Genomic DNA, 19,781 nt, shown 5'->3' on the forward strand with positions numbered 1-19,781 from the left:
AAGTGCAGCTAACCCCGCTATTGAGTCCTGCTAAATAAATTTATAGTGGCAGGAGGTGCCCAAGTATAGCAACTAGCTGACCATGTTGGGGCCGGTAAAGGTAATGGGCATATTGTGGAGCGATAAGCAATATGCTGACACCTTTTTATGTCCTGGATTGCCGCTGTGCAGGTAAGTCTTAGAATAGGACATGGTGCTAAACCAACGATGCTGTCCCTCCAATCTTTGGATCAGTCTTGGTCCTGGAGGACTGGCCGTACCCGATCATAAAATGATTGAATACCCTAGAAGCTATGTGTTGTCTCAGTATAAAGGTTGCACCCCCAAAGCACCGAAACTAAGTGAGAACACTGTGCTACTTTGTCTCTCGTTGGCCCTTCTTGGCTTCTTCTGGTGGCTGCATGGATAGCCATTGACTATTGTTCTTTATCCACCATTTACCCTTCTGGAGAAGCTGAGATGGTCTACAGGAGACATAGAGGTTTAATGCCTTACTAGAGCCCCTGGTATATTATTCTAGCATTGATGGAGGTCAAAGTGTTTGGACCCATAGCAATAAAAAATTGTTGGTGTACAAATGCCATTAATGCGTGTGTAGGCTCCTCTATTTATCTAAGAGCTGAGGGACATGCTCTATATCACCTAAGTGCAAGAAAATAGTGCATACGTGTTACACTCAAAAAAAAAAAAAAAAAAACGTGCACGAGGACACGGTCCATTGCAAAGCCCTTGTCCGAATGGAGAGAGGCCCCCCAACAAAACCACCCTTCCCCTCTGGGCCAAAAGGCACCTGTAAGGGTCCAGGTTTAATGTCCCTTTTCACCGGAGCTACTAGGGGGACCACAAGTGCTCCTGGCATCAACCTAGGCATTAGCTCAAGTATTTGCCCACAGATCCGTATACCAATGGCATCCTGCCCATGCAGGAATGCCCAGGGTTTGCAGAGAGATGAGGACGCTAATGGCCACACACACCTCCCCTGGACCTGCAGGAGGAACACCCAGAAAGGCTACTGCACCCGGACGAATCCTAGTGATGAACAACACGCATAAGGTGGCACAGTGATCAAAAGTCAAACAAATAAATAAGTGAATGTGTGCCATGAGTTACGGCCCGGACATCCGGCCGGATCTATAAAACATTTCCCTGATCCTAGCCAAAAAGCCGGGAGTCAAAGGGGTGAGTGCCAAAAGGTGAAGTGTGTGGTGCAGTGCATCCACTCAGTGTGCTATTACACCCAGTGAGTTTGGGCACCTCAGGGTCATCACTCTCCGAGGCATTAAAAGTACCCCGGCTCTAGACCCCCCCCCCCCCCCCCCCCCGGCCCAATGACCAGAACTGGAGGGAACCGGTTTCATCAGGGCAGCCAAACCCAGCAACCTGTCAACCCGATCCGTGATGTGCCATACTCGAGCGCCAAGAAGACAACCCACTGTTCGGCGATCCCGGTCTTTGTGACAAATCGCCCTGTCTGTCCCCCTAATAATAGTCTCCCATTACCAGTAGGGATGTAAGAAAAAATCGATTCTCGCGATAATCGCGATTTTTTTCATTTGCCGATACAGAATCGATTCAAAATATTTTTGAATCGATTCTTTTAGGGATGTGGAATTTTTATCTGCGGACGCCCGGAACAGCATGTCATGTCCTGGGCATCAGGAGATAAAAGTTCCACATTTGTGGAGCCGGGCAGGCCGGATCTGACACGGCTATGGAGCGGGCTCCGACTCGTGCCCACTCCGTACTATGCGACCCCTGGCTGATTTCAGTAGCCGGGGGCCGCCGCTAATAGCCAGCATGCGGCAATCGCCGCGGCTGGCTATTAAAGGAGTATCCGGTGCGCACTTTTCTCATTTTATCCTATCCAGGCTGCAAAATAAAACGCACTTTATCTTACCTGCCAACGAGCCCCCGGAGCTCCGGTACAGGTGTTCGGTCCCCGGGCTGTATTCTTCTTACTTCCTGTTAGTCCGGCACGTCACATGGAGCTTCAGCCTATCACCAGCCGCAGCGATGTCCCGCCTCAGCCAGTGATAGGCTGAAGCTCCATGTGACGTGCCGGGCTAACAGGAAGTAAGAAGAATACAGCCCGGGGACCGAACACCTGTACCGGACTGTACCGGAGCTCCGCGGGCTCGTTGGCAGGTAAGATAAAGTGCGTTTTATTTTATTTTGCAGCCCGGACGGGATAACATGAGAAAAGTGAGCACCGGAGTACTAGATCGCCGCTGTCAAAGCTGACAGCGGCGTCTATTGGGATCTATGAATGCTCCCAGGTGGGCGATATATCGCGATGTATCGTCACCTAGACGGTATCGCGATATATCGGGATATATCGAATCGCCACACTGGTATCGCGATTCGAATCGAATCGCCAAATTCTTGGCAATTCACACCCCTAATTACCAGTACCTGTCTGGCCTGCCCTGCACTCCTCCTTCACTCCCTACTGGAGCAGACATCCCCATGGCGGTCAGAGGCAGAGTCCTGCTGCAGTACTGCTACCACTGAAATGGCGTCCCCCTCATGGCCAACCAGGCAAACTTGTTGGGGTGTGCCAGTTCAGGACTAGCTTCCCTGACACTTTTTCCTCTACCCCATTTTCTAACTGTAAGGGTGCATGCACACTACGTTTCTTAAGATACGGGACTGTATACGGCTGGGGAGAGGGGGGCGGAGAGTCGGGGGCGGGGCAACCGCATGCTGCCGCATGCCGTCCCGTATCTAATGTATTTCAATGAGCGACCAGAGTGAAACGCTGCCTCCAGTTTGCTCCGTTTTGCCCCGTATACAGTTTCCTGACCGGACCTAAAAACACTGTTGACTACGTTTTTAGGTCCGGTCGGGAAACAGTTTACGGGCAAAAACGGAGCCGACCGGAGGCAGCGTTTCACTCCAGTTGCTCATTGAAATACATTAGATACGGGACAACATACTGCAGCATGCGGTTGCCCTGCCCCCGACTCTCCGCCCCCTCTCCCCAGCCGTATACAGTCCCGTATCTTAAGAAACGTAGTGTGCATGCACCCTTACCCAGTTAGCTGCCTGACTGTCCTGCCCCTCCGTCCCACTATCCTCCCCCACCTCTACCCCCGAGAGTACTTGCTCAGTGAGCAGGAGACTCCTCTCCAAGTTGCCAATGCGTCCCAATGTTGCCAATTGCTCCTCTAGATCCAGGATCTGTACTTCAACATGAACAACTCGCATACATCCTGCACAACAATATGCACCCTCAAACTGCTGTTCAAGGATTGCATACATCATGCAAGATGTACACTTAACTACATTTTCCAGCATGGAGGCCATCTTGGTTTTGGAGTTTATAAAAATAAACAGTAAAAAACTGAAGCAAAAATTTCAATTAAACTTGATTTTAAAGTCCCTTAATTTTAGGTCCCACCCACTTGTATACTTTCAAACAATTGTATACTTTCACACGATCGCTATCTCACACAATCGCTTATTGTACTTGCTTTTATAGTTACCAGATACCTCCTCTCGGTTGCACTGCCTGGAAGTAAATGCAAAGGCGAGGTAGGACCGAAACCTCCTGTGGGCAGAAGCGCTATAGGTAAGAAAGATACGAGGATGCGAAACTGAGGGCCCCTTATAGACAGTATACGAAACGTGTGTTTTCTAAACTGGCCATCCCCATTAAGCCCCACTCCCTTGGATGATGGGCGATAGAGCTCTTTTTTTTTTTTTTTTCTCTAAATTTAATGTAAAAAATAAAAAATTTTGCAGAATAATTTTTTTTTCTCATTCAACGTTTAATAAAAAAAAAAATCGGCAATAAATGGGATGTGGGAAGGGGGGGAGGGGTAAAAAGAAAAAAGGGAAGACAGGGAAGGGGTAAGGATACAATAACAAAAACACTGAGGACCAATGCCTCAACAAAAACATCAGGGTTACAACCGTACCAAAGGGACACTATCGGTAGTAGACTTTATTTTAACAAGATCTGAAAATTCCTAACAAGCATTCATATTAATGACTGTCTCTGTGCATTGTACTTGCTGAACGCAATGGTTAAACAAGCATATCCATTATGTGCAGGTTCCTGGGATGAATAATGCACAAGCGGGTCACATGGAGAAGTCACCTTTAAAAATAATCTGACACCTTGTTAGCAGTGGAATCCATTAGCACTGAGCCTCGATGTACTGGAGTGCTGCCACTTGTCTGTAGCCTTTGATCCGGGGTGGACAAGCCACTTGCCCCCTTAATGCCGGAGCACAGATTGCTTTGGTGTTATCCATCAGAATTACACGCCTCCGCTCAGCTTTTACAGGGAAACTACCAGTGAAAGAGGTGTAAATCCAGCGTTTAAGATGGATTTACAGACGCCGAGCATCTACAATTATTGCATTATCACATAGACTTACATACCAGATATACATTTTCTGGATTCATATTCTAACCCGGGGGCAGGGCTGGACGCTCTAATGTTACTATTCCTAATGGTGCGCTGCATTTATATGCTTTGTAGGAGAAGGATTTGTCAACTTTTACTTAGGGCCCTATTACTAAGACAACTAAACCTTTTTAGAACTGCTTCTTCATATTGGGTAATTACAATAAGATACTTATCATATTGCAAGTCATAAAACATTGGCTAAGTACTTGGTACTTTTACCTTGTAGCGTCATGAAAGTTCCCGAAAACAAGAACCTGACTATTTGAAAATGCAGTTTATTCTGCAGGCAGGATGTTATGGAGCAAGAGGAGCTGAGCAGGTTGATGTATAGGTTTGCTGGAAACAAAAATCTGTATAACTTGTATTCTATTTCTTCTTATTCTAAACTTAGGTGTCCAGTGGGCGGTCCTACTTGGGGATTGACAGCCTGTTTTGAGTTTGCATACAAAATTAGCTGTCAATCGATTATTAAAACTAACCACGGGATTCCTAAAAAGTATACAGGTCGGCTCAGACCATATCCAACTTTTGACCTGAACTGCAGACCATGGTTTTCGGGCAAAAACTGTATGTGGTCAGAGTATGAGCCGACCAGAGTCAATAGCGGAGTGCGGTCTGCTCATTAATTAAAATGGGGGTACAGCACAGATCTGGCAGTGATACAGCAGCAGCCGGTTAAGAACTTCTCCCGCAGGATCTGGCAGTTGGCACTCTTTAAATATCCCTGGCTTTTGCATTGTGGTGCCGATTATAGCATATGCTCTGTGCCTTTTGTTTCCAGTGTTCTTTATGTTCTTTAGTGCCTTAGTTTTGTCCCAGTTTCTAAATTGGTTCTATGTTGCAGTCCTTATATCTGTATTTAGAAGTTACTGCTGTGAAAATTTACCTTCTCGCTAAGTTCGTGTGTCCCTGTTTGTTGTTCTTTTAGGAAAGTTGTAGACTAGGGTTGTCATAAGAATAGTTGCAGGAGCAGTAAGGCTTAGTTATATCTGGTGTTTGTTTTCGTATTTAGGGACAGATCTAGGGGAAGAGTAGGGGAAGCTACGGTCTGTTCTTCCTATTTCTCTAGTTTGTCATTTTCTGTTACATTCCTGACTGCCATTGATCATTCCCATCACCATCATCCCTCATCCATTCCATCGTTCCTGTTCCTGTCATCTGTTGGCGAGTTGCTATTATACTTGTCTGCCAGTACTGATAACATGCTTTCTATGTTTTTCTTGCATGTGTGTGTTTGTGCAACTGTAAGTCCTGGGGGTATCTGAGCATTGAGAGCCACAATCAGGTCCCAGTCAAGATAACTTTCATAGGTGAAGACCAGTCTGCCAAACACATATGTCTCCATAGGAGCTGGAAATACAATATAATATGTTTCCTCTTATTGTATTTTTCCTTAATATAGAAGGGGCATTCTCTCTTTATAAAATTGGCGTACCACATCCCTATGCATTGTTTGGAGGGCATTTCCACTTTTGTATTATTTTTTTGATATTTTTTTCCCCTATGTTGAATGAAAGAAGACAGGAGAAAATGAGTCTGGTTCGTCTACACATTTTTGGAATGTTTTATGTAATTGTCTATTTTTCTAAGTTCCTCTTTCACATAATAGATGCTTCCATATTTTTCCGCAAACCTTGCATGAATGGAGGAAATAAGAGCTGTCACATGTGACCTGTGGATAACAATATAGTATATCCCTGAACATTGGCTATCTGGCTCCTGGGAGTTGTCTGGCAGTAATGGAATACGAGTATAGCTACTGTAATCCATAGCACATGAGGAATCCCAAAGTTAATTTTCCCATCTGCATTGTTTCAGTCAATATCATTTACTGCGTTACTACGTTGAGATGCCGCTGGTTAGCAGTGATATGGTCCATCTCCTGTTTATTTAATGTAATGGAGATTTCTGCAGCTACATTCACTAGGGTCTTTCCTATCTTGGTTCTTTTTAACAATCCTAGGGGACCCTTGGTTTTCATTGCATGAATAGCGTTTGAAACAATTGGGGAGATTTATCTTTGTAGTTAAGCCAGTTTTCTTGCATAATTACTTTAGATACGAAAAAAATAGCCTTCATAAAAATGTGATATCGACAGACACATTTCTCATCATAAATCACTTAATGGTTGTAAAAAGCGGTATACCGGCTGGAAGAAGCGTTACTAAACATGAAACAGTCTGTCCCGGTTACGTCCCCCGCCTCTGCTCTTGTACCAGCTCGTTATGCCTGACTACTATCAATAAAACGCTGTACGGACGGTGAGTGCAATCCTTGTCGTCTTTTCAACACTGATTCCCCGTTCTGCCTTTGGTCTTCGGTTGATGCTCCAGTGTGAAATGATGGTCTTAGTCAATCCGCAGCCTCACTGTGGCAGTCACCTAATGCCCGCCGTTCCTGTAACACTAGAGTGCTGACCGCAGACAGAATGTGGAATCATTGCAGGAATGGAGCTGGAGGTAAGTAAAACAGTTGGTTCTTTAAATGGACGGACACTCGTTGAGGATTTCGTGGTGGCGCCCAGGGTTTTGTCAGCCTTTTTCAGTCGCTGTAGTTTATTGCGATTCGTGGTTTATTATGCTGTGAAGCTACATGGGGCTTGTGCTTGCAGTAGTGCCAGTTTTTTGTTTTTAGATTTATATTTTCTTCTATAAATTATAACTTGTAGCTCCACTCCTTTCTCGGCAGCAGAGTATGTCTGGAAATCATTAGAGTTGGCACCTGTATGCGTGGGGGAGCCCTGCTCGGTGCATGGTATCTGTTAGCACTTGGCCATTTCATCCCATTATGTGATATATGTCACTGTATTAGACATCTCCAGTATTCATAGATAGGAGACCCGGGGTTCTCCCCCTTGCTGTCTAGACAGTTCACTCCTAATCTGTCATTATCTGCGGCTACAGGCATCTTTGTGCCCACGCCGCTCCTCTCCCAACCTCTCTATAACCTTCATTATTAAAGGTAATGAACACAATTCGACTCCATGATGTCTTCTTACATTATACACAGGTGCATTCTCCAGACAGACTCCTCATGTCATCTCTTAGCATTGACAGTCGCACATTTTCAATGCCAGCGCTTGATTTTGTGCCCTCATGCCAAGCACCGTCAGCTGCCCGGATAATTGCCTCATTAAGATGCCTTCTCTCTCGTTCGCCTGCTATTACTGCACGCTATCGGCCCTGCACTCCGCACGTATTAACATACTAAACCACTGGGCTCTGCAACAGCAACTCAATTGCTTAAAACAATTGCTGATTTTCCCCATTAGGCCCATTACGACTGCCCAAAATACAGATGGGGATTTATCCTAATTGGTAAAAGTGTTGCCGGTAACATCAATACGAGTGTCATGGGCTGCAAGGGAACTGCATTACCTTCAGCACGCCATGCTATAATAATATTTATTCCATGTTGCTTTTTGGAATCCTCTGCTCGGTTTTCAACGGGGAGAGTGTGTGGGTTCTCGGCCCATTTATCAGCGGAGTAGCAGTAACCGTTCCCTTTACAATCTATACCGTAGACCTTCAGGCTGTCATTGGGGTGGTCACCACTGCTGAGTTGTCAATAGCGTATAAACCTGAACGTGACGGTGACCACCAGCTTACAGCCTAGTCCCCAATACGCAGATTGTTCACTGACACTCAAGCAAACCCAAAACACATTAGATGTCTGAACCTTTTTTTTTGGTCAGGAACAGCAAACCATCTCCCTCTTGGTGCATTCACCAACCACCTAACATGCATGGGGCCCACCCAACAGCAGATATAGGAGGAGACCTTGGTTGGGCATATTGGATTTTAAAATCCCCAATCCTTTTGTTAGTTATTGGTCATTTCCTAAAGAAACTTGGCCAACTTATAGTTGACTATTTGGGGAAAATTGGGAAAATCAATCATTTTAGGTGACTTTTATCTCATGTTATGACTCTGGTGCTAGACATCTTATCCCCTATCCAAAGCATAGGGGATAAGATGTCTGATCGTAGGGGTTCCGCCTCCCACCATGAATGGAGCGGGTGTGGTATGACGTCACGATCACGGCCGCCTCCTCCAAGCATTCTGAACAAAATGTTTAGAACGCTTGGGCATGGGAGTACCCCTTTAAGTTTATTATTTACTAGTTGAGTTTACGGTGTTGCATAATCTTCTTACCTAAACCTAAATCATACCATGACATTGGTCCAGCAGCAAGATGTAAAAAGAGACACAGCACAGCAGACTCGGGGAGGAAGTGACTGTATGGTGAGTAGTGGCAGGCTCAGTGCTTGCTTTGGACACGCCCCTTCCTGAGCAGTGGATGTCGGAATGAGCGAGCAACAGAACAGAGGAGTTTGTGAGCCAAATACAGAAGAGATATGTAAAAAAGACATGTAAAGCATCTACATAGTGACAAGTGACTAGTAACGGATATAAGCATTAGTTTTTCTGTGAGAGTACTGTACTCTTTAAAACTCTCATGCATTCTCTGCAGCCGGAGAGTAACACAATCGGGAAGTGTACTGAAAGTCCTATAGACTTACCTGGGGCTCCACTCTTTTACCCTTGGGCCACGCAGAATGTCTGTATCAAAATATCCCTAAACTCTAGCTTTGTTTTAGTTTTGTGTTTTGTTATTTTTTATTTTTTTATTCTCTGTTTTTCGTCCTTAATTCCTTTTTTTGCATTTTACGCTATGCCATTTCAATAAGACTTCTCTTATTGAAGGAGTCTTCCTTTGGTTACCTCGCTCTCCAGAGATCTGATTTTTGCTGTGTAGCCACATTAAGTATATTACCATCTCTGGAATTGTCGTAATTTATGCGAGCACTTCGACGTGTCAGGCATTCGTCAATATCAGACGAGCAGCACGAGTAAAGCACTTGCATTAATGAGTCATATTTAGCATGGATGATTTAGGATGTACGCTTTACACTGCTGTACCTGAAATGTTAAAGGGAACCTCTTGCTATGAAAGGCTTGCTGTAGATTTTGGAATTCTTAAGACGTCCTATCAAAGCTGGATTAGTGGGTAGAACCGTACATTACATCAGTGTACAGTGATCCCCCCCCCCACGACCTACTATGGCCCCGACATACGATCATTTCAACATACGATGGCCTCTCAGAGGCCATCGCATGTTGAAGGAAACATCAACATACGATGCTTTTGTATGTCGGGACCATCACATAAACGGCTATCCGGCAGCGCAGACTGCTTCAGCTGCCACCGGATAGCCGTTTACGGTGCCCCGTGTGGTCCGCTGATGATCACTTACTTGTCCTCGGGGCTCCGTAGCGTACTCCTCGGGATCCCCTGCATTGTCGGCGCTCTCCATCGTTGTCATCACATCGCCGCGCACGCCGTCCCGTCATCCAATAGGAGCGGCGTGCGCAGCGACGTGATGGCGGTGACTGAGAGCGACGTTCCCAGGCAGCAGAGACCTTCCCGGAGTGTCGGGGGACACCCCAGGGACGCAGCGACAGTGATGGAGGGTGACATCCAGGGCAGCGGCGGAGACACGTGAGTATCCGGAGCAGCGGGGACACGCGAATATAACCTCCAATACCAGTGGTCTTCAACCTGCGGAGCTCCAGATGTTGCAAAACTACAACTCCCAGCATGCCCGGACAGCCGTTGGCTGTCCGGGCATGCTGGGAGTTGTAGTTTTGCAACACTTTTGACCATGAACTGTTTTTAGTTTTGCAGCTTACTTGTGTTCACGTGAATGGGGTTGCGCTTCAATATTAGACGCAGCCCAGGGACAAGAATGGCGCTGTTTCTGTGGGTAAAATGCAGACCCCTTTGCATGATTTAGCACCACCCCTCTAAAGGTGCCCATACACATTTTAATAGCTGTTGGTTGGAAGTTTCTCCTGTTAATTCCATACTCGGGCATGTGCTCTGAATGAAGTGCAGAGTTTAAGCCGCTACCAGGAAGCTTTTGTGACCGTTTTTCTCTCCAAATACAAAAGGTTAAAATCCAACATGTCCAATTTTTCTCCTCCCCCAACTTTATCTGTGGAGGGAGAATCAGGAGGCCTCCTTACACATTAGAGGGTGGGCTGACCCCACCTTAAACGCCAGGTACAGCTGATTTTTTACTAAGGTGTAGGCCTTTAGACCAGGGTTCAACAAATCCCAGAAGCCAGGCTACCATGGCGATTGAGAATTTTGTTATTGTGCCCAGGTTTTTGTCAGCCATTAAAAAAAAAAAAACACTTCTTTACTTACCCCCGCCTCTATTCTCGTGCTGATCCCCCGTTCTGCTTTGGGTCCGTGCTTGCTCCGCTCTTATGTCATGAGCAGCTGACGTACAATAATCACTACAGCCAATCAACACTGAGGGGACCGTAATGACTGTGACACACAGTGAGATGAGAGGACACTAATGACTGCGACGGAGAGAGATAAGGGGACACTAATGACTGCGCCAAGAGAGATGAGAGGACACTAATGACTGCGACGAGAGAGATAAGGGGACACTAATGACTGTGAGACACAGGGAGATGAGAGGACACTAATGACTGACACAGGGAGAGATAAGGGGACACTAATGACTGTGAGACACAGGGAGATGAGAGGACACTAATGACTGACACAGGGAGAGATAAGGGGACACTAATGACTGACACTGGGAGAGATGAGGGGACACTAATGACTGACACTGGGAGAGATGAGGGGACACTAATGGCTGTGAGACACAGGGAGATGAGGACACTAATGACTGACACAGGGAGAGATGAGGGGACACTAATGACTATGACACAGGGGGAGATGAGGGGACACTAATGACTGTGACACAGGGAGAGATGAGGGGACACTAATGACTATGACACAGGGAGAGATGAGGGGACACTAATGACTGTGACACAGGGAGAGATGAGGGGACACTAATGACTGTGACACAGGGAGAGATGAGGGGACACTAATGACTGACACAGGGAGAGATGAGGGGACACTAATGACTGACACAGGGAGAGATGAGGGGACACTAATGACTGACACTGGGAGAGATAAGGGGACACTAATGGCTGTGAGACACAGGGAGATGAGGACACTAATGACTGACACAGGGAGAGATGAGGGGACACTAATGACTATGACACAGGGGGAGATGAGGGGACACTAATGACTGTGGCACAGGGAGAGATGAGGGGACACTAATGACTATGACACAGGGAGAGATGAGGGGACACTAATGACTGACACAGGGAGAGATGAGGGGACACTAATGACTGTGACACAGGGAGAGATGAGGGGACACTAATGACTATGACACAGGGAGAGATGAGGGGACACTAATGACTGACACAGGGAGAGATGAGGGGACACTAATGACTGACACAGGGAAAGATAAGGGGACGCTAATTACTGGGATACAAGTAAAGATGTGGAGACTCTAATGACTGACACAGGGAGAGATGAGGGGATACTAATAACTGTAACACAGGCAGCTATGAGGGGACATTTATGACTGGGACACAGGGAGAGATAGGGGGACACTTATGACTCGGACACAAGTAAAGATGCGGGGACACTAATGACTAGTGTCCTATCATGGTAGGACATTAAGGACTGTGACACACAGGGAGAGATGAGGGGACACTAATGACTGTGACACAGGGGGAGATGAGGGGACACTAATGACTGTGACACGGGGAGATGAGGGGACACTAATGACTGTGACACGGGGAGATGAGGGGACACTAATGACTGTGACACATGGGGATGAGGGGACACTAATGACTAATCATATGACCTTGCGTGAGGTGCAGCATCCTGGCTCCTATCTTTTTTGCTGGTTCCTGGATGAATAACACATTTCCTCTGATAATAAAGCCCTGCTTTAGGCGATATTCACACAATGTTTTTATTTGCTGTGCCACAGAAGAGAGTAGAGGTTGAGCGTCTGATGTGCAGGTGTCAAATCCTTTTATATCCTTTATACCTTTATATCCACAGCAGACTTTTTCCATTGCATGTGAATAGGGAGTTGTGGAAACACCATTCACATACAGTGGATGCTGAACCTTATGTGTCTAAAATCAGTGTAAAAAGAAAGTGTGAACATATGTGCAGCAATGTAAATAAGCATCTTCTGTAGTTTCCTGAAAGTCCAATGATGTTCTTGCGTCTTTTCCTTTTAAATGAAGCTTTCCCTGGCACTCTACTGCCAAAGATATAAAATTTGGCTGACAATGAGGATGTCCGATAAGTTTAGATGAATGAGGGGAGATGGATCAGACAGGAAAAATCCAGGCCGTCTAATCTGTTTCCTGGCTGCGCCAGTAGATATTGGATTGTCGGCAGAATCCTCTAAAAAGCATTTGTCTGTAGGCAACTTTACTTGTGAACCTTTCCACTTTTCTGCATTTTGGGAACTACAAAGCATCCAGAAGGCCGAAAGAGGACAACCTGATTTATCGAAGACCTAAACGCCATCTTCAGTCAGAAGAACCCCATTCAAGTATTCATACACTGTCAATGGATCTTAGCAAGAAATGATTCCATCTCCAGTCAGAACCCCATTCGAGTATTCATACACTGTCAATGGACCTTAGGAAGAAATGATTCCATCTCCAGTCAGAACCCCATTCGAGTATTCAAACACTGTCAATGGACCTTAGGAAGAAATGATTCCATCTCCAGTCAGAACCCCATTCGAGTATTCATACACTGTCAATGGACCTTAGCAAGAAATGATTCCATCTCCAGTCAGAACCCCATTCGAGTATTCATACACTGTCAATGGACCTTAGGAAGAAATGATTCCATCTCCAGTCAGAACCCCATTCGAGTATTCATACACTGTCAATGGACCTTAGGAAGAAATTATTCCATCTTCAGTCAGAACCCCATTCGAGTATTCATACACTGTCAATGGACCTTACCAAGAAATGATTCCATCTGTTGGGGTCGTGACACCCTTTCTTTATTTTTCATCATGAGAACAATACAGTGAAACCTCTTGGAGAGTGCCACCCAAAATTGCACCAAAAAGTGGTCTTCTGGGGGTGGTGGTGTCTTTACAAAAATGAATACCCTGTCAGTAGACCTTATCAAGAAATGATTCCATGTATTGGGACCATGACACCCTCTCGTTTCTTTCATCATGAAAATATGAATACAGTGAAACCTCTAGGAGAGGACCACCCAAAAATTGGTCTTCTGTGGTGCAGGGGTCTTCTCAGAGAAGGCATAATAAATGTGCAACTGAAAATCTGGTGTGGGTAATGGAGTAATCTTCTCAAATAGGTTGTCTTTTGGAGAGGTTTCACTGTAGTTCTCTACATTCATACATTGTGTATACCTGGGGCGAGAAGGTCATGTTTCTTTCTGGCACCACCTCCGTCCCTGTCAGCAACTGTCCAGAGTAAAAGCGAACTACTTCTGCTCTGGACAGTTCTTGACACAGACAGAGGTGTCAGCAGAGAGCACTGTGACCAGACTAGAAACCAGTTGATTTCTGGCACCAGTAGATTTGAAAAAAAAAAAAATTTCCACCAGAGTACCCCTTTAATTCATTTGAACATTCAATTATGCTGAACCTTTATGTATTGTCATGGAGAGATTAAGAGTAAGCCACTGACGGACTCCTCTGGTGGCAGCTTCTGTCTGAGAAAACTGGGATCAGGCAGCTGATCTCCAACATGCGCGACCCTCCCCTCCCCCAGCATTATCTGTCGGAGGAGAGTCAGATAGTCCCCATACATGTTAGTCAGACGATCCTGCCAAGGCTGGTGGGTGGTGACTTTTCACTAATGTGTATGGTAACTTTTGGGGGTTCCCATTGTTTTCTCCTTTCAATTTCCATTAGGAGATGTGGGCTATCTCTCCATGATGATCCTCAAGTCTCATTCCCGAGAATAGTGTCATAGATGGTGGTGGTGGTGCTGATAGATGGCAAGAAGTACAATAACAAAGAAAGGCTAAATATTGTGAACAAGTGGGGAATCCAGAAACATAGTAAAACGGAAGAACACGTAGTAGAACACAAACGAAGATCAAACCTGAATTTAAAAGGGTTGTCCGACTCTACAGTTACATAGTAACATAGTTCATAGGGTCGAAAAAAGACCAGTCCATAAAGTTCAACCTATATCCCTAATGAGTCCATAACCTGTAATGTTATTATTCTCCAAAAATTCATCTAGACCCCTTTTACAGAGTTCACCATGACCACCTCCTCTGGCAGAGAATTCCACAGTCTCACTGCTCTTACAGTAAAGAACCCCCGTCTGTGCTGGTGTAGAAACCTTCTTTCCTCTAGATGTAGATGATGCCCCCTTGTTATAGATACAGTCCTGGGTATAAATAGATCATGAGAGAGATCTCTGTACTGTCCCCGGATATATTTATACATAGTTATTAGGTCTCCCCTAAGTCTTCTTTTCTCTAAACTAAATAACCCTAATTCTGATAATCTTTCTGGGTACTGTAGTCCTCCCATTCCCCGTATTACCCTGTTGCCCATCTTTGTACCCTCTCCAGCTCCACTATATCTTTCTTGTACACTGGTGCCCAGTACTGTACACAGTATTATATGTGTGGTCTGACCAGTACTGTACACAGTATTCTATGTGTGGTCTGACTAGTACTGTACACAGTATTATATGTGTGGTCTGACCAGTACTGTACACAGTATTCTATGTGTGGTCTGACCAGTACTGTACACGGTATTATATGTGTGGTCTGACCAGTACTGTACACAGTATTCCATGTGTGGTCTGACTAGTGATTTGTACAGTGGTAGAATTATTTCCTTGTCGTGGGCATCTATGCTCCTATTGATGCACCCCATGATTTTATTGTCCTTGGCAGCAGCTGCCTGACACTGGTCACTACAGCTAAATTCACTATTAACTAAGACCCCTAAATGCTTTTCCACATCAGTCGTCCCAAGTGTTCTCCTATTTAATACGTAATCCCAGCCCAGATTTTTCTTCCCCATGTACATTACCTTACATTTACATTAGTTGTGGTGTATGAGCCTGGGCAAGAATAAGAATGAAGAAATAATGATACTCACCCTCCTCGATCCACCTCCATGTACGGTCCTGGCAGAGAAGCACTTCCTGCACAGAAAATGCCTACTGAGCCAATTTTGTAGAAATGAAAGCACTCTGCCCAGCAGGAACCTGGGACCATCGGGATGTGCATGGCACAGCAGGGGAGTATCATTTATTTTTCAGTTTTATCCCAGTCCGAGCCTGCGTGCACCAGTTTTGTGGCATCAGACAACCCCGTTTATGTAGCAGTAGATCCTAGAAGGAATGTACTTGGATGGTGTCCACGTAAATGACCAGATGTGGAAGAAAACTGGAGAAAGAAAAATCTTGACCATGAATTACCAAGTCCATGCCAATTGCTGGGGAGGATGGAGAATCCTGTTGTAACTCAATACAGCGGACAACTGTGATCACTGGCACTGCGCCACCACATGACCACAATGATGCCAGTCTAAACCTTGGTGGCAAAGTCTCTGGAATTGCCCCATTTTTCTTTACTATAGTCTGTATTTTAGCCATTACCTAATGAAGTCCTCAAAGATGTCAAGGATCTGAACCTTCCAACACCAGCTTATAAACTTCCCCATAATAATGTATTCAGCATGGCCTCCTGGGAGATGAAAAAGAAGTACCGTATTTTTCGCCCTATAGGACGCACCGGCGTATAAGACGCACCCAATTTATAGGTGCAAAATCTAAAAAAATTAAGATTTTGAACCCAATAGTGGTCTTCAACCTGCGGACCTCCAGATGTTGCAAAACTACAACTCCCAGCATGCCCGGACAGCCGTTGGCTGTCCGGGCATGCTGGGAGTTGTAGTTTTGCAACATCTGGAGGTCCGCAGATTGAAGACCACTGCATAGGAGGTAATACTCACGTGTCCCCGACGCTCCGGACCCGTCACCGCTGCCCTGGATGTCGCTCCATCGCTGTCGCCGTCGCTCCGCAACGTCTCTGCTGCCGGCCGGGTATCCTCGCTCTCCGTTGCCGCCATCACGTCGTTACGCACGCCGACGCACGTACGCGACAACGTGATGACGAGGAAGGAGAGCGCCAGCCATACAGGGGATCCCTGAACGGAGAAGACACCGAGGAGGCAGGTAAGGTCCCTCCCGGTGTCCTGTAAGCACTAACCCGACTATTCAATCGGGCTGTTCGGGACCGCCGCGGTGAAATCGCGGCGGTCCCGAACAGCCCGACTAAACAGCCGGGTTAGTGTCACTTTCCCTTCAGACGCGGCGGTCAGCTTTGATCGCCGCGTCTGAAGGGTTAATACAGGGCATCAGCGCGATCGGTGATGTCCTGTATTAGCCGCGGGTCCCGGCCGTTGATGGCCGCAGGGACCGCCGCGATAGGGGTGTATTCGCCGTATAAGACGCACCGACTTTCCCCCCCAGTTTTGGGGAAGAAAAAGTGCGTCTTATACGGCGAAAAATATGGTAGTTTATTTCAGTCAGCTCCAGGAGCTGAAATCTCATTTTATTTTTTCTTCTCTTTTCTCCTTCGCTCATTCAGGTAAATGATTTTCTGTCTCTGCCATAAATGACCAATGATGGGTTATATATATGTCTGTGTGTCAGTCAGTGTTCTGTAGAGACGCCTGCTGGAGATGTCGGCGTTCATTGTAATATCTCTCTTTATACTTCCGTCTATGCAATTTCTTATGTACCCTTTCTGCCTTTGTTGTTTTTTTTTATTTAATTTTAATTTATTTTTTTACGCTGGGCATCGTACCCAATTTTAAAGAGAACGTGACCTGTCTGCATCATGTTATAGAGTTCTATTCTTGTTATAGTCTTTTTATGCTTAGGAGTCCAGTGAGCGATCCTTTTTAGTGATTGACTTCTCTAGGGCTGGGCGATATACCGGTTCATACCGAATACCGAAATTTTTGGGCTGCACGATATGAATTTTTCCCATACCGCAATACCGGTTTGACCCCTCCCCCTTGGGAATGAATTATCAACCCAGCGCAGCGCTGTCCCCACATCGGGGAACTAATCATACGTCACCTACCAGCGCTGTTCAACCCCCCCCCCCACCACCAAATCATGTGACCCGCCAGCGCTGTTCAACCCCCCCCCACCAAATCATGTGACCCGCCACTACGTCTACGATTAAGCCCCGCAGTGGGTGAAACGCGTCAGACCATTCTTCTGTATGTGAACTGCTTTATAAATAAAGACAAGCCTGTTTTTATCTCCTACCTTGAGTGCCGGACAAAGTTCTTTGGAGTTCGTGAGATTGCCGTGGGCGGAACCGGCTGGTCCGCAGCACAGGTGGGAGAAATTATAGGCGCCGGTGTGAGCGGTATCCACGCTTTCTGTGTTTGGATAACTGTTTATTGTTCTATTGTATAATACCTTTCTAACAGAATGGCATTGTCCTGTATCCACTGTACATAGGGCCATAAGATCGAGTAGATACTTGAGGAATACATTTTAGAACAGCGACATTTTCTTACTGTTCTCTCATAGCCTAATGTGGTAAAATGTATAAACTGGATTTTTCATAGTTTTGCGTCACATGCTCTGTTTTTAACATAGGTATTTTCTTTTTTTTTTTCTCTTTTAAGCCCACGTAGAGAATGAAGAGCAGTATACCCAAGCACTGGAAAAATTTGGAAGTAGCTGTGTCTGTAGAGATGACCCAGATTTAGGAACTGCCTTCCTAAAATTCTCCGTCTTCACCAAGGAACTCACTGCACTTTTTAAGAATCTGGTAAGATCTGTTCAGTATATCTCATGTATTATGTTATGTATATTTTGTGTTTCTCATTGTGGATGATGATCCTTGTACAGTGGTCCCTCAACATATGATGGTAATCCGTTCCAAACGGACCATTGTTTGTTGAAACCATCGCATGTTGAGGGATCCGTGCAATGTAAAGTATAGGACAGTGGTCTACAACCTGCGGACCTCCAGATGTTGCAAAACTACAACACCCAGCATGCCCGGACAGCCGTTGGCTGTCCGGGCATGCTGGGTGTTGTAGTTTTGCAACATCTGGAGCTCCGCAGGTTGAAGACCACTGGTATTGGAGGTTATACTCGCGTGTCCCCGCCGCTCCGGACCGTCACCGCTGCCCTGGATGTCGCCCTCCATCGCTGTCGCCGCGTTCCCGAGGTGTCCCCGACGCTCCAGCAAGGCCTCTGCTTCCCCGACATCCTCGCTCTCCGTCGCCGCCATCACGTCGCTACGCACGCCACTCCTATTGGATGACGGGACGGCGTGCGCAGCGACGTGATGACGTCGATGGAGAGCGCCGACAATGCAGAGGATCCCGAAGAGGACGCACCGGAGCCCAGAGGACAGGTAAGTGATCGTCAGCGGACCACACGGGGCACCGTAAACGGCTATCCGGTGGCAGCTGAAGCAGTCAGCGCTGCCGGATAGCCGTTTATGTGATGGCCGCGACATACAAAAGCATCGTATGTTGATGCTGCCTTCAACATGCAATGGCCTCTGAGAGCCCATCGCATGTTGAAATTATCGTGTGTTGGGGCCATCGTAGGTCGAGGGGGTCACTGTGTATGTATAAAGGTACATGGACATTTGTATCATGTCACTTGTTTGTCTCGGACTAAATGACTTAGGTTGCACGCTTATTCAGTTTAGTTGGAGGCATCTGCATTTTTTTGTTTCTAGCATAGAGCGTAAGGGTATGTTCAAGTTTTCTGTGCGGATTCTCCTAGTAAAATATAGATGCTCATTATTTTGGCGGAATCAAATTCCTTGTTGAATGTTCCACTAAACAGAATCCCATTGAAATCAATGGCAGGCTGCTGCAAACTGCAACGTATCTCTGTAGTGTGAATGAGGCCTTAAAACGTTATCGAGCTGGAGGGTGTTTATTTTTTTTTTTTGTTTTTTACTATGGCTGTTCTGTCAGATAAAAAATAAAACTCCATCGGTCCCTGGTGCAATCCTCTTTCTGGCTCACATGCTACATACATCCCGCTGCAGCTCAGCGAATCACTGGCCGCAGTGACGTCTCACCTCCTCCAGTGATTGACTGAGTGGCAATGTGCCATATGGGGTTTGAGCCGGGTCTTTTTCCTGATGTTAGGGCCTAATATCTCACACTGCCCAATTACTGGCTAAGGTAGGATACCGCTCCGACCAACGATTCGCTGAGCTTCACCATGACGTATTGGGCTCAGGAAGCAGGAAGAGGATGGCATCAGGCCCCAGAGCAGGATACTACAAGAAGCGGGGGAGCGCAGGAGGTGAGTAGAGCTTTATTTTAATTTTTTATACCTGACAGAATTGCCATATTAAAAAATAAAATGCCCACCCACCGGATAGTCCCTTTAGAGTGTATTCACAAGTATAGTATCCTGGGTATATATGATGCATAGGATTTGAAGCT

General features: G+C 46.1%; 1 protein-coding gene across 5 annotated transcripts in view; it reads left to right on the forward strand.

The window, feature by feature from the left end:
* Positions 1-19,781, forward strand: part of ASAP2 (ArfGAP with SH3 domain, ankyrin repeat and PH domain 2) — a 241,633-nt gene that overhangs the window by 69,466 nt on the left and 152,386 nt on the right. For all 5 annotated transcript variants that reach the window (XM_056564140.1, XM_056564144.1, XM_056564142.1 and 2 more), the window contains exon 3: positions 17,985-18,130. In XM_056564140.1, coding sequence (XP_056420115.1) covers positions 17,985-18,130 — 146 coding nt within the window. The remainder of the gene's footprint in view (positions 1-17,984; positions 18,131-19,781) is intronic.

This window comes from Hyla sarda, chromosome 3 (genome assembly GCF_029499605.1).
Source record: "Hyla sarda isolate aHylSar1 chromosome 3, aHylSar1.hap1, whole genome shotgun sequence".
Classification (NCBI taxonomy): Eukaryota; Metazoa; Chordata; class Amphibia; order Anura; family Hylidae; genus Hyla; species Hyla sarda.